General features: G+C 50.5%; 1 protein-coding gene across 1 annotated transcript in view; it reads right to left on the reverse strand.

The window, feature by feature from the left end:
- GFPT1 (glutamine--fructose-6-phosphate transaminase 1) overlaps positions 1-13,308 on the reverse strand; it is a 31,853-nt gene that overhangs the window by 13,955 nt on the left and 4,590 nt on the right. The window contains exons 2-10 of the mRNA XM_017744684.1: positions 10,866-10,992; positions 10,356-10,463; positions 8,835-8,960; positions 8,072-8,130; positions 6,964-7,098; positions 5,980-6,041; positions 5,171-5,250; positions 1,588-1,693; positions 425-588 (exon numbers count right to left, since the gene is read on the reverse strand). Of these exons, the coding sequence (XP_017600173.1) occupies positions 425-588; positions 1,588-1,693; positions 5,171-5,250; positions 5,980-6,041; positions 6,964-7,098; positions 8,072-8,130; positions 8,835-8,960; positions 10,356-10,463; positions 10,866-10,992 (967 nt within the window). The remainder of the gene's footprint in view (positions 1-424; positions 589-1,587; positions 1,694-5,170; positions 5,251-5,979; positions 6,042-6,963; positions 7,099-8,071; positions 8,131-8,834; positions 8,961-10,355; positions 10,464-10,865; positions 10,993-13,308) is intronic.

Here is a 13,308-nt window from a genome sequence, read left to right on the forward strand (position 1 = left end):
TAGGGAAAAGCTTGGACCAGGCCAGTTACCAGCTAGAGATTATTAAACTGATACTTCTTTTTCTGCCAAAACATCAGCTCATGATGAGAGCTTGATTCAGGTTTCTGGAAGGTGTCAGTGAAGGGCAGATCCAGGCTGGCAAGTTCGTGAGGGATCAGGCTTGGAAAAACCAGATGGCTCCAAGCAGGAGGCAAAATCCTCAGCCCCACAATTCTCCTCAGTAAGGTGTCAGCAACTAGAGGGAAAGTCCCGTTACACGTGGGGACTTTTTTGCCCATGAGGGTGACACAGCACTGGACCAGGCTGTGGGACCTCTGCCCTTGGAGGGCTGGGCATCCCTCAGGGCAGGGATGGCACCGGGTGACTCCAGGCCCTCCCCCCGTGACCCAGCAGCCCCTCCCCGCTGCCAGCCAGCAGCTCTCACCCTTCATGATCTGCTGCAGCTCCATCTGCAGGGTCTGCACGGCCCGGCCCGGGTGGTCGCCGGCCGTGCGCTTGATGCGGTGGATGGACAGACGCCCGTCCACCACGGCCGCCACATCGTCATCCTCCAGGAAGATCACGCGGTTGGTGTGCTCGATGACAGCGCTGCGGGGGCACAGAGCACATCAGCCCCTGCTCTGGGAGCTCAGGGCTCAGCCCTTCCTAGCACACCCCACGCGCGGCTCCGGAGTCGAGGAATTTCCTCGCCTGTTAAAATCGGGCCACTCCTGTAAAGGGCATTTCCACCCTGCCAATGGAACGGGATTTTTTTCCACCCGGCTCATTATTAATTTCAGTGCCTGCTTTAAGGAGAAGCTCTGAACTGCTCAGACAAAGCAGCGTGTGCAGCAATGGGATCTGTCTGGAGCTATGAGGTCAGGAGGGCAGGGATTTCCCCTGGCACACAGGCTGCTCAAACACAGCCTGTTCCTTCCTTGGTTTTTCCAGGGATAAGCCACTGTCCCTCCCTGTATGTCACTTCGCCCATCTGTAAAACCAGGGACAGCTTTGTCCCCTGTGGAGGCACCTGGGATCTGCTCAGCAGCACTCCCTGGAGTGTCACTGAGAAGCTCTAAAACCAGAACACATCGGGCTGTCCTAAGAGTCTCCACAATTCTCTGATGGAAAGAGCTGCAGAAATCAACCACAGCAGTATTTTTACATTCCTGGAGCAAGCACTCATTTCTGTTGAACCAGAGAATCCCAAAAACTCTGCTAAGGCTGCTGCCAAGTTAGTCTCTCTCACTCCTCTGGGACTGCAATATGCCACCTTTGATGATGAAGGAATTGCATGTGTGCAGAGATCCCTGGAGAATCAACACAATTCTGCTCATAATTAGCATCTGTCCTGCTAATTTAGGTCAGTACTCCCTCAGGTTTCCTATCACTGGGAAATCCTACCAACAGGTGAACCCGAAGAAGGGTAACACCCTATTCCAAGGTCAGTGTTCATTCCTTTAACAGCAACTCTGTTTTGGTATTTGTGAAGTAATGGCCACATGCACACAATTTATTCACCAAGAACCCACAGCCTCCCCATCTCTTGCTCAAGAGAGCTTTAAACAGGATATTTCTACACACACCAGAGATGCTGGAAAACCCTACCTGGCATCAGAAGCAAAGTAATATTCCACAGCTTTCTCCTCCACGGGGAAGAGGCAGGTGGTGCTGTGCACTGGGGACAGGCTGCAGCTCCCCTTCTTGTATTTCCCTAGGAGACAGGAGGGTCAGGGGCTGCCCAGGTGCCACACCCAGAGAGGCCCCAAGGCACGGTACCAACATGAAGCACTATTTTCACGCCTGCAGGTGGTCACAGCAAAGGAACTTGTACTGTTGTGCCCATTTCTCAGTTTGCTTGCAAGAGATTTCTGTGTTTTTTAATAAGTCTGCAAGTGTATTAACAGTGCACTTTTACGTTTAGAGGAATTTATCAGGAAAAAATCCAGATTAAAGTTTTGTGTGGCTCCACTAGCAGAGAATTCAAGATGCTTTATGAGCAGCCACATTTCCCTGCCCTGTTGATCAGTTTAAGCTTCTCCCATGTTCCTGTCTGGTGAGACTCTCCTGAGCCCCCAGAAATGGACCAGCATTGCTCCTTCATTGTCTGTTACTCTCAGCACTGGGGAAATTCTTTCAGAGCTGCCACCTGTGTGACCACCCAGCTCCCCTGAGCACCGCAGGTGGAACCCAAACCTATTTCTGTCTGGCTGAGCTCACAGCTCAGGAAGTCTGGGATTAAGAGCTCTGCATTGCTCCTGCACTATCAACCAACCACCTCATCCTGATCAGAAAATCAGACCTGTGCTGTTGGCCAGGGAGGCATCCAGGGGTGCTGGAGGACACAGGACTGCGAATCAGCTCTGGAAAAATCTGTCCTAAAAGCTCAGTGTTTCACCAAGGATCCTTTCTGGAGTACTCTGGCAATTCCCAATACCATCTCATCCTCCTCCTCCACACTGCTTCTCAGTGGTGAAGCTCATCAGGGATGCAGATGAGGCACCCAACACCTACTGCTCAGCACCAGCCTCGAGCAAAATTATTTGCCAGTCACTGTGCAGGGTATGGGGAGGGTGGGGGTGGATTAATCAGCTTATCCACCAAAATGGGACCATTGCTGAAGAACAATAACACTGAAGTTACTCCATTCTATATTTATTCCATAATCCTGATGTTGTTTCACCTACTAGACACTGATCTGATTCAGTGATGCAAGCAGAGCTCGTGGTTTTCTGATCTACACTTCTGCAGATGAAAACGTGAAGGAAAAATACTGCTTTCATGTTGATACTCAGTAAAAAAGGTCCACTCAGCCAGTGATTTAGAGCCTTCCAGTTCAGTTATGAAGTCAGTAAAGGAGGAAAACAACACCTTTGTTGTTGAGACAGGACAGAGCAGAGCTGTTAGTGGCCACTCCCCCACAGAAGCACCCCAGACCTGATCAGAACATGCAAATTTGGTGTCTCGAAATAGATCATTTCCCTGCATTGACTTTATTATGTTGCATTGCTTTCCTCGTTACAGGCTGTGCACTGGGGGGTGGTTATTGTGCACACACGTGCACGGTGTGTGCAGTCACCAAGGCTGGGTTAGGGAGTTACAGTGAGTATTTTCAGCCAGTTATGAGTTTTATTTTATCTGTGGATTTGTCCATTTATCTATAGATAATCTGATTGTTACTCCACTGCACCAACCCCTCATCTACTACAATTAGAAGCAACACAGAAGGAATTTTTAAATCTCTTCCCTCCTGTACCCAAGAATGGAGAATTAACCCAGGTACAGTAAAAAGGGGCAGGGGGGCAATTACTCAGAAAAGCCTCAGTGCCTCTGAGAGCTGAGGGATTTGGGTTCTCAGAGCCCCTGGGAACTCACCTGGCTACGGAATTTTACTCCAAACACTGAGAGATACACGGGGTAAAGAGAAATAAAACCTCACCTGATGTTTGGAGTCAGGCAAACCAGCTCCTGGTTCACCTCTCAACAAACCCAGGTCTGCTTCTCCTCCAGCAAGAGAGATGTCAGATATTTTACCCAGGGAGTGCCTGAGGCCACTGAGCCTCTGCTGAGGGTGGAATCCCATTTATTTACAGTCACCAAGGATCAGATCCTCCCCCTCTCAGAAAAGGGTTCTCCTGCTTCAGATGTGAACTCGGTTCATCCCATCATGGGACAGGCTGGCCTTTAAAGCACTTCAAGTGAACAACAGATGGTTCCCCCGATAAATGAACAGCCTCAGGCCAACCTTAGTGCTGCCACCAGAGGCTGCAGCTCAGATTCACACCGTGGTCAGGGGCAGGACACAGCTCCAGAAGGAATTTGGAGCAATGCTTGCATTAGGATTATCAGCAGCCCTCTGCTTTAGTGGGGTTCATTTTTAAGGTAATTCAATGTTTCCTTCTGCAGCCAGAGCTGCAGGAACACTCAGTACAACCTGCACTGTCATCACTTTTCCACATATGCTGGGCATTATGTCCCAATATTTGAAATGGGATGGGTGGATTTTCCCATGTGTTGCTTGTGGTGTTTCTGATCAAGAAGGAATTTTGACTCTCCCACTTGTTTCACTAAACTGCATGGAAAGCAATAACCACATATTAAAAAGACAATGCATCTTGGTCTCATTTGATTCCTTTCCAAAGGAACTGGAGGATTTGTCTGAAATTTCAAGTACTAGCTTTTCTCTGGTAGGCACCTTCCTCCATTTTTATGGATATTCCATCAAAAGAATGATCCATAGATTGTACAGCTGAAAGTGCAATTGGAAAAAAAAAAAAAAAACGTCAGATAATCAGTAAAAATATATAGTGTTACATAAATGTATTAATATTACTGCTAATTATCCAATCAAAAGGCAAAGCTCCTGGGGCTGGTTCTTGCAGCAGGGGATCAGCAGCTACACTGCTAGGAGGCAGCAGGGCAGGAGAGCAATTCCTTTGGATCCCTGCACTGCTCAGAACACAAGCCCAGGGACTGGACAGGTTCAGACCCCTCTGACAGCAGTGAGTTACAGAGTAATTCTAAGTCACTCTTCATTTTCAAGGGTGTCTGTGGTGGTAGAACACATGGGAGAGCAGGATGGACAGACAACATAAACACACATTGTCCCACAAAGGGGAACAGCTTCTAAAAATGGCTTGGGGTGGCAGGGGCAAGGTGACAGTGCCAAGCTCCAGCCTGCAAAGCTCTCTCCTCTTTGTTCTTGAAAACTACCAGGCTCACAAATGCCAACATGCCACCCACAGAATACAGACTTCAGTTTAACTGTACTGTTTAATTTATTATACTGAACTATTCCAACATCCCTGGAAGTGTCCAAGGCCAGGCTGGGCAGGGCTTGGAGCAACCTGGGATAGTGGAAGGTGTCCCTGCCCATGGAACAAGATGGGCTTTAAGGTCCCTCCCAACCCAAACCATTCCATGACTATACTTTATTCTACCACAGTAAGATGAATTTTCCTTGTAATAACTGGACATTAAATCTTTGATTACAACACTAGAGGCCAACCTGAGGTAACTAACACCTATAACCTGAGCTATATGGTGGGTAGAACATGTGGTTAAAAACTTGCTTTTAAAAAAACGTCTCCAGTAATGGTTTCATTTCCAAAGTACAGCTGAAGTCTGTATTTCAGAGCCCACAGCTGTGTGTGGCCGTGCCCTGCAGCGAGGGGAGGAGCTCCCCACTCACCTGTGCGGTACAGGATGGGGATGTGGTCGGTGGAGAGCTTGTGCTCGCTGCGCACGCCGATGAGCAGGGGGCTGCCTCGCCTGCAGGGACACAGGGACAGCCTCAGCACCCCGGGGACACCCCCACACCCCCACGCTGGGGCTCTGCTCCCCAGCAGCAGCTCAGGTGCACCAGGGCACCGCCAGAGGCTCCCAGAGCAGCTGCTGCTGCAAACACGGGGTGCAAACACAAAGAATAAAGAACACAGGGATAAAGAACACAGGGATAAAGAACACAGGGATGTGAGCAACCTGCATCAGGGTTAGACAAAATTCCCAAGAGTCACTGCACACCTGAAGCAGGGACTGCTCCTCACTGGACATGCCTACAAACAGGCTTTGGCACTTAAGTTCAACCCCTGTGGAGGCACACACACAGTGAAACCACCCCAGCTGATGCTGGTGTTTAAAAGTGGGATAGAAAACCTGAACACAAGGCTGGCCCAAATTCCAGGCCAAATGCAGGACTTGTCCAAGTGCTGCCACAAGGGCAAGCATAAAGGAAAAGGTAAAATCATCTCCCTTCAGATCATAACCAGAGGATACCAAAACCAAGCTGTTCCAGACCAGGAAATAAGAAATTTCCAAAGTATTTCTGGGAACTTTCTGTTATGAGAGATGGAGAACAAGAGAAAGGAAATTAAAAACAACCACCCTCTCACCTGCATATGCAGTGCGGTAAGAATGATCTCTACTCTGTCTTCTGACGTGGGGGTACAAAAACAAGTGACAGACAGGGTGCAAGAATGTTCCTCACATGGCAACACTCACCTGGTACCAACCGCCTGCCCAGGGTAATGAACACTCTTGAACACAAGGGCAAAAGCTCCTTCCTGGAACAAGAGAAACAAACTGTTCATCCCTTCTGTTATCTGAGGCCTGGGCACCATTTCAGTGTTCCCAGCACAGAAACTGCTCCTGTGTTTCTGTGGACGTGGGAGAGACACCAGAGAGGTTTTACAGATGTTTTCAGAACCTCCTGTAGCTCCAGCCCCCCCATCCTGGAAGGGTGTCCCTCCCCTGAGCCTGGCAGCACATCCTCCACCACTGAATGAGTCCTGAACCCCCCGAGAGACACTCAGACTCCCTTGGTTATCCAAGTGGCTCCTGCTTTAGCTCAGGGTGCAGTGAGGGGACCCAAAGGCAAAGCTCTGCTAAAAGAAGCACCAAAACCAAAAGAAGCAACAAGTGTTTGCTCAGATGAGGTGCCACAACCTGCCAGCAACACAAGTTCTTGGCCTGTTGCTGCAACAGCTCCTGGCAGGTAAAGCAGTGAGGAACTCAGCGGAACCAGGTGCTGGGGGGTGAGAGGTGAACTGTGGTGGATCCTGTTCCTGCACATCACCTCCAGTGGAAGCAGAGGCTCCGCGGAGCAGCTCCCACCAGGGGTCAGCAGCAATCCCGGACCGAGCTTCGGGAAGGACTGGAAGCAGCACAGGCTCTCCCAGGCCGGCTCCCTCCCTGCTCTCACCACCCCAGCCAAGGGCTGGAGGCCTCCAGGTGCTGCCGTGCCCCAAAATCTATTCATTACCCAGACGAATACTGACAAATGCTCAAGAAAACCGAATGTACACCTGAGATGAACTGTCAGAGGTTCACGCCTTAGCACGTGCCCCAGAGCATCCTGCAGCAGTGGCACGGGCTGGTGCTGCAGTGCCCTGGCAGCGCTGGAGGGCAGGGGTTGTTTTGGGGGGGGTAGGGGTGTCTGTCCCACTGTGTCCATCCCACAGCTGCCCTCCCTGCCCGCAGCATTACCAGCTGCTGGATGACCCTCTCCACCAGCGTGGTGAAGCTGATGTCGTCGCTGTCGCGGTTGTCGTACATGTACTTGACCAGCTTGGCGATGCTCTCCGTGTCCGTCTCCGACTCGAAGTCGTAGCCCTTGCTCTCCTGCAGGGACAGCCCGTGTGGGTGACCAGCCCTCTGCCTTCCCTTCCACCTGCCTTTGCCTTCCTTCCCACCTGCCTTCCTTTGTTTTGACTACTCCCTTCACCTTGCCTTTAACTTTTTTCTTTTTCTTATGTCTTTCCTTTTCTTTGCTCCTACCTTCCTCCCTCATATTTCCTTTTCCTTCCCTTTTTCTTGCCTTTCCTTTTTCCTACTCTTCCTTTTCTTTCCTCCCCTTCTTCTTTCCTTTCTTTTTACCCTTCCATACTGCAGTTGTTCCTCCTTTTTTCTCTCTTTTTTCCCCATCCTTTGCTCTGCTTTTCCTCTTTTACTTTTCTGCCTTTCGTTTTTCCTTCTTTTTCTCCTCTTCTCACACTTTCCTTCCATCCTTCCTTCCCACCTTTCAAATTGCAATACAAGGAGAGGAGAAGAGGGCAGTGAGTGGGAGTGTGAGGGGAGTGGAGGAGTGTGAGAATGTGAGGGGGAGAGTCGGGGTGGGGGGGGCCAGGGAGGGGGTTTGGGTGGGGAAGTCTCAGTGGGAGAATGAGTGGGGGATGAGGAGGGAGTGGAAGTTGGGGGGTGTGAGCAGGGCAGTGTGTGAATGTCAGAATATGAGTGGGGGAATGTGGGGAGTGGGAGTGACGTAGGGAGGGAAGGGGGGATGTAAATGTGAGAATGCACCCACGGAGTAGGAGAGTCTGTGAGTGTAAGGGAAGGAGTGAGTGAAAATATGGGTGGGAGTGCAAAAATATGAGTGGGGGAACATGAATGGAGGTGGGAGTGAATGTGAGTGGGGGAATGACTGAGAGATGAGTGAGCAGTGAGTGGAGCAATGTGAGTGAAGGAACGGGGCGAGTGGGGAGAGCGAATGGGAGAGTGAGAGTGAGAATACAAGAGGGGGAGTGAGCTGGGAAGGGTGAGAGAGAAAAGGGGAGTGGGAAAGAAGGGAGGGTCTCACCCCCCAGGGGTCACTCACCAGGAACTTCCGCAGGTCCTTGTAGTTGGTGATGATGCCGTTGTGGATGACGATGAACTCTGAGGACAGAGGAAAGGCCCTGCTCAGCCCCGTGCCAGCCCCAGCCTGGCAGCAGAGCCCACACACATTCCTGTGGGACAGGCCCTCGGCAGAATAAAGCACATTTCACCTTCTGGTGCCATTCCCTGCTCTGCCCCATTGGCATGGCTGGGATAGGGGGGATAGCAGTGACCTGGGTGGCACCAGGGCTACCCAGACCCTGCAAAGCCCCTGCAGGCACCTGAGCACTTGGCAGCTCCCGTCCTGTTGGGAGCAGTGAACTCCGTGCTGCTGCTGCTGCCAGCTGAGCACTGCTGTCCCCTGGGCAGCCACGGCCAGCACAGCCCACGCTGTGACAGCCCCGAGCACACCAACCCCGTTCCCTACAGGGGGAATTAGGGGAAAAAATTTACGAAATTCCATTCCAAAGAAGAGCCACGAAAATTCCCACCATCCCATTTCCTTCCGTCTTCCCCTCCTTGCCCTGTGCCCACGCACCCACCCAAGCCCTGGGCACCCACCCCAACCCTTCCCAGGATCCCTCACTGCTGGGAACACTCCCCGTGGCCAGAACCCGAGTCCAAGCCCAGTGGGCTCAGCACCACGGCCTGAATGAACCCACTGCCGGTGCCCAGCCACCCCTCCCGGGACATGGAGGGGCAGGCAGCTCTCCCAGAGGCTCCAGGAGCTGCTGAGGAGCCAAGGGTCCAGGGAAGGCACTGACCATTGTTCTTGTCGGAGCGCTGCGGGTGGCTGTTGATGGGGTTGGGCTCCCCGTGCGTGGCCCAGCGCGTGTGGGCGATCCCCAGGTGAACGTCAAACTCGATGTCCAGGTCCATGTCCTGTTGCTCTGCAGCAGAAAGTTTTAGTCCTGAGGGGTTGTCCATACCCCAGGTCAAGCTGGGAGTCTCACCAGGCCTTGGGGACTACAGGGCAGCAATGCTGACAGGGCCAGCAAATCCCACAGGACAGAATCACAGAGTTGTCAAGGTCGGAAAAGACCTTTAGGATCATCAAAGTCTAAACCAAAACCTCAAGGGGTTTCAGGGCAAGGCAGATGCACACAGAAAACAGCCCTGCATTCCTCACTCTGCCAGAACAAAAAGCAACCTTTAAGGAAGAATCCAACCCTGAGCTGTCCCTCAGGGGTGCTCCTTGCCATCCTGTCACCTGTGGCTGAGCCAGCCCTGCACACCACCATGGTTATTCCTGCATCCCTAACCCCGCTCTCTCCAAAGTCTACCATGAGCATGAATATTTCTTTTGGAAAAAAAAAATACTCCTCTCGCTGCACAAGTGTTTCCACAATCTTTTTAAAACTGTATATCCTGACATTTTCTTGAGCAGGAAAACCTCCCTTCAGGAATCCTCTGTCCATCTCCTATTTCTGTACCACACATCCCACCTCGTCTGGGCTTTCTGGCTCCTGGTTTACACTAAGATTAGACTGACCCACCTCCCTCTGGGACACTCAGCACTCTGCACCTCAGGTGAACACAAGAATGGGTTAAAAAGACCTGAATTACACCAACACAGCAGCTTCTGAATGTGAAGTTGAGATTCTGACTGCTCTGAAAAGCACCTCCCCACCCTCACACAGCCTGTATTCCACTCCCAGCAACTTTGTGCATCTTTGCACTGAGCGCAGATTTAATGAATTTAAGGTTTAATCAAGGGAACACAAAGAGGCAGAAGGAGATGCAGAAGCCCTCGGTCTCTGCAGTCCAATCAACGTGACAGTGACACACACCAGAGCCCTCCTGCAGCCACTGCAGAGCCCGGCCCCACGGGACAGACGGCTCGAGCTGGGACAAGCGTTCCATGGGAACATTTAAAACCCAGCTGGGGAGGTCCTTACAGCATTTCTCCTTCTGCCCAAGATCTAGGTCTTGATAATTATCTCCTGCTAATTCCTCTACTCTCAGTTCAAGGCGTTTTTTGGGTGCTTGTTTATGAGTTTTTCTTGTCTGTTTTCCATGATGCATTTCAGGTCTATCTTACTTCAGTAGGAGGCAACTCATTTGTCTTGAAAAAATCAGGACTTCTCTGTAGCTTCACACCAACAACCACAGAATCACCAGGCTCTTCACAGCTCATCCCTGAGCGTTTACATCTCTGGCTCTTTACACACAAGTTACTTGGAAATACGGTGTTTGTGGGTAAAACAGGTGATATTTAAAAAAAACGAGGTGAGAGGACATGTCAAGGGAAGAGGGCAGGCAAAGGAGGAAAGGGAGATACCTACTGTGAACCTCTTCATCCAGAGCCTTCACTTTCCCCTTCTGCTTGATAATGTGGATTTTGCAAGCATTGGCTTCCCAGTCTTTGTCATTTCCACCATCCAGTCCCACACCTAAACCCCACCATGGAACACAAAGAACGAGGGTCAAGTTCAAAAGTTATTACAGTATTTTATGTAAACAAATTCTGCCCTTTTTGATTCTTCCAGAGCCCTTTCTCCAATAGCTGGCCCTCCACATAAAGGCTAGATACCCCTTAGATTAGAACTCAGTTTTCTCTTTGTCACCTTGTCAGTATTTTGAAAGCGTTAGGAGGAAAAAACAAAAGCCCTCAAGAATGTTTATAGAAATCTGTATATCGAAGTTAATCCAAACCTCTGACCACAGGCACATCCAGTTTGTGTTCCAGCTTTCTTCAAAAGCAGAAGGTGGTAGAAACCATTCACAATCACACCATAAAAACCATCACTTAGAGCCCAAGCTCCCAGCAGAGCCAGTGCAGCTCAGACAGGTACCTGCGGAGTCGTAGCCCCGGTACTCCAGGCGCTGCAGCCCTTTGATGAGGGTCTCCAGGATCTCCCGCCTCGTCCGGGGAACATGGTAGTTCAGGTAAGCAAAGATGCCTGTGGGGGGGGAAAGAGACTCATTTTACACCAAAATCCCAGCTGGGGAAGCTCTCTGTGAGCACCAGGTTCCCACTCCAGCAGCCTCTGTGCCTGCGGGAAGCTCCCACTGCACTCCCAGCTCTGCCTGCCCCAACCAAGGCTCAACAGAGACATCACTGACAGTCAAGAGATCAAAACTACCCAAAACCACTGAAAGCAGCTGAGCAGGACAGGCCTGGGCACGATGGGAGAAGGAATTTCCCTGTAAGGTGGACGTACACAACAGGATGAGCTGTCAGGAGACAACACAGGGCACAGGAAACTCATCCCTGCAGGTGAACAAATCGAGGTTCCCTCACGTGGAGCTGAAGAACCGTCAGAGAAAGGAATTCTTCCTCCAATAGCTTCTTCCAAGTTCCTCCCACAGACTCACTAAGAAAAACAATCATTTCACTCATGCAAACTAAGACTCCCAAACTAACGGAGCTCTCCTTCCTGTAGGTTGCAAAGGAAGAGGAATTGCTGCTTCTATTTTTACACAAATTCCTCGATCTCTAATGCCAGCTCCGGCTCAGAACAATTCCCCTTGGTGCCACCACGAAGCAGCAGGATGAGAAGACATTTACTGGATGCTACAAATATCCCTTCTTGAAACCTACAGCTTCACCCTGTGACATTTGAAAGGAGAAAATATCTGTGTGGAGTAAAAGCAAGACCAGTTTCACACAAGCATCCATCTGTGTAAGTGACTGGGAATGCCAGGTTTGCAATTTGAGAAACTTTATCAAAACCTCTTGAGGAGAACGGAATTCAGTCTCACACACACAAAGACATAAAGTCCTTCTTAAGGCACCCCAAATCTTTGATATTTTCCTGAGGGTGCTGCCATGCAGATCCCAAACTTTTATTCATGAGAGTTTTACTCCCAAGGTGGCTTTTGGAACATAAATTCTTACATTTACCCACAGAACATTTGAAAAACTGCAGTCTTAAGCTGTTTGTGTTTTGGACTTAAACTAAATAATTCAAAGCCTTTCAATGTCTTTATTTTATAAGCACAAGTATGGACTACTCAATGCTGAGGGACCATGGACAGGTCTCAGGATAAGTTTATCCTAAGCTTCTTCCCATTCCCTTTAGAAGTTACACCTCCCTGCAGCTCTGCTGCCAGCAGAGCACACCACAACTCGCTGATTTTCTTCCACACCGCACATTCAAGCATTCCTCTTTCTTAATCCTAGTCAGATGAAGGGGAAAAAATGGAAAAGGAGCTTTTCACTTTGTTTCTTAAGCTTCTGCCTTCATTTCCCCAAACCACCTGCAAGATTATCAGGACCACGTTTATAAAAATTCAGTTCCATTTCCATTGCTCCTGACATCCCAAACCAACAGGGCACACAGGGCTGCTGCTACCTGGTCAACATGAGTGTTGGATCCAGTAACTCCACGGACAGGGTGAGCTCCTCCTGCACAAACCTCCCTATCCACAGCTCAAAGCTCAGCAGACAAACCCCTGAGGGCAGTGAACCACCTCTGCTGCGCTCCAAACCTCTGAAGGATGCTTTGCCCCACGCTCTCCATGTCCAAACCCTCACCCCCACCCTCCTGACAAAAAAAAACAGTTTTCCAATTTGAGATACTCTGTTTCTAAAAACTGCCAACTTCAGGCAAACAGCAGCTTCCCTGTTCCAAGTGAGCTGACTCCAAATAGCTGAAGGATGGCACGTTTCAGCTATGTCCTGGATGCCTAAAATCCTTAAATGACTCGCAAGCCTTACAGCAGGAAGGAGCACAGAGCAGATTGCTTTGTTAGCAGGAGCTGGAGCAGCCCCTTTCCTCGTACAAACACCCAGAGCAGTGGCAGAGTTACACATACAACAACAAGTGTGCACAAAGCAAAGAGAACCAGCACATCTGAACTCTTCTGGAGGCAGCTGGGCTGCAGCAGCCTGTCCCTGACACCGCCCTGCACACCAAACACCTCCCAGGACACCATCCAAAGTACAGCTGCTCCACAACAATCAAGGCCAACACAAGGAACTACGGGCTCAGGAACGCTGCCTGCATTTTTCCAAATTACCTAAATCATTTGCGTTGAAACCTCTCCGTGTTTTATGTACCTTGGATCCCGTTCCCACCCAATCCCTGGAGCCTCACACCCCGTTCTGATGGTGCTGGGGCCTTCACGGAGCTCTCCAGAAGCACCTCCAACCCTTGCAGCCCTCGGTGGCATTTCAGCTCCCCTGCCACGGCACAGCCCAGCCCCACTCAGGCACAGCCGCCCGGGAAGTCATTCCAGGGCACAGCACCGAAGGCCACCCCGGTGGGATACACAAACAGGGCCGAGGAGAGG

The sequence above is a fragment of the Corvus brachyrhynchos genome, unplaced genomic scaffold, assembly GCF_000691975.1.
Source record: "Corvus brachyrhynchos isolate BGI_N302 unplaced genomic scaffold, ASM69197v1 scaffold119, whole genome shotgun sequence".
Lineage (NCBI taxonomy): Eukaryota > Metazoa > Chordata > Aves > Passeriformes > Corvidae > Corvus > Corvus brachyrhynchos.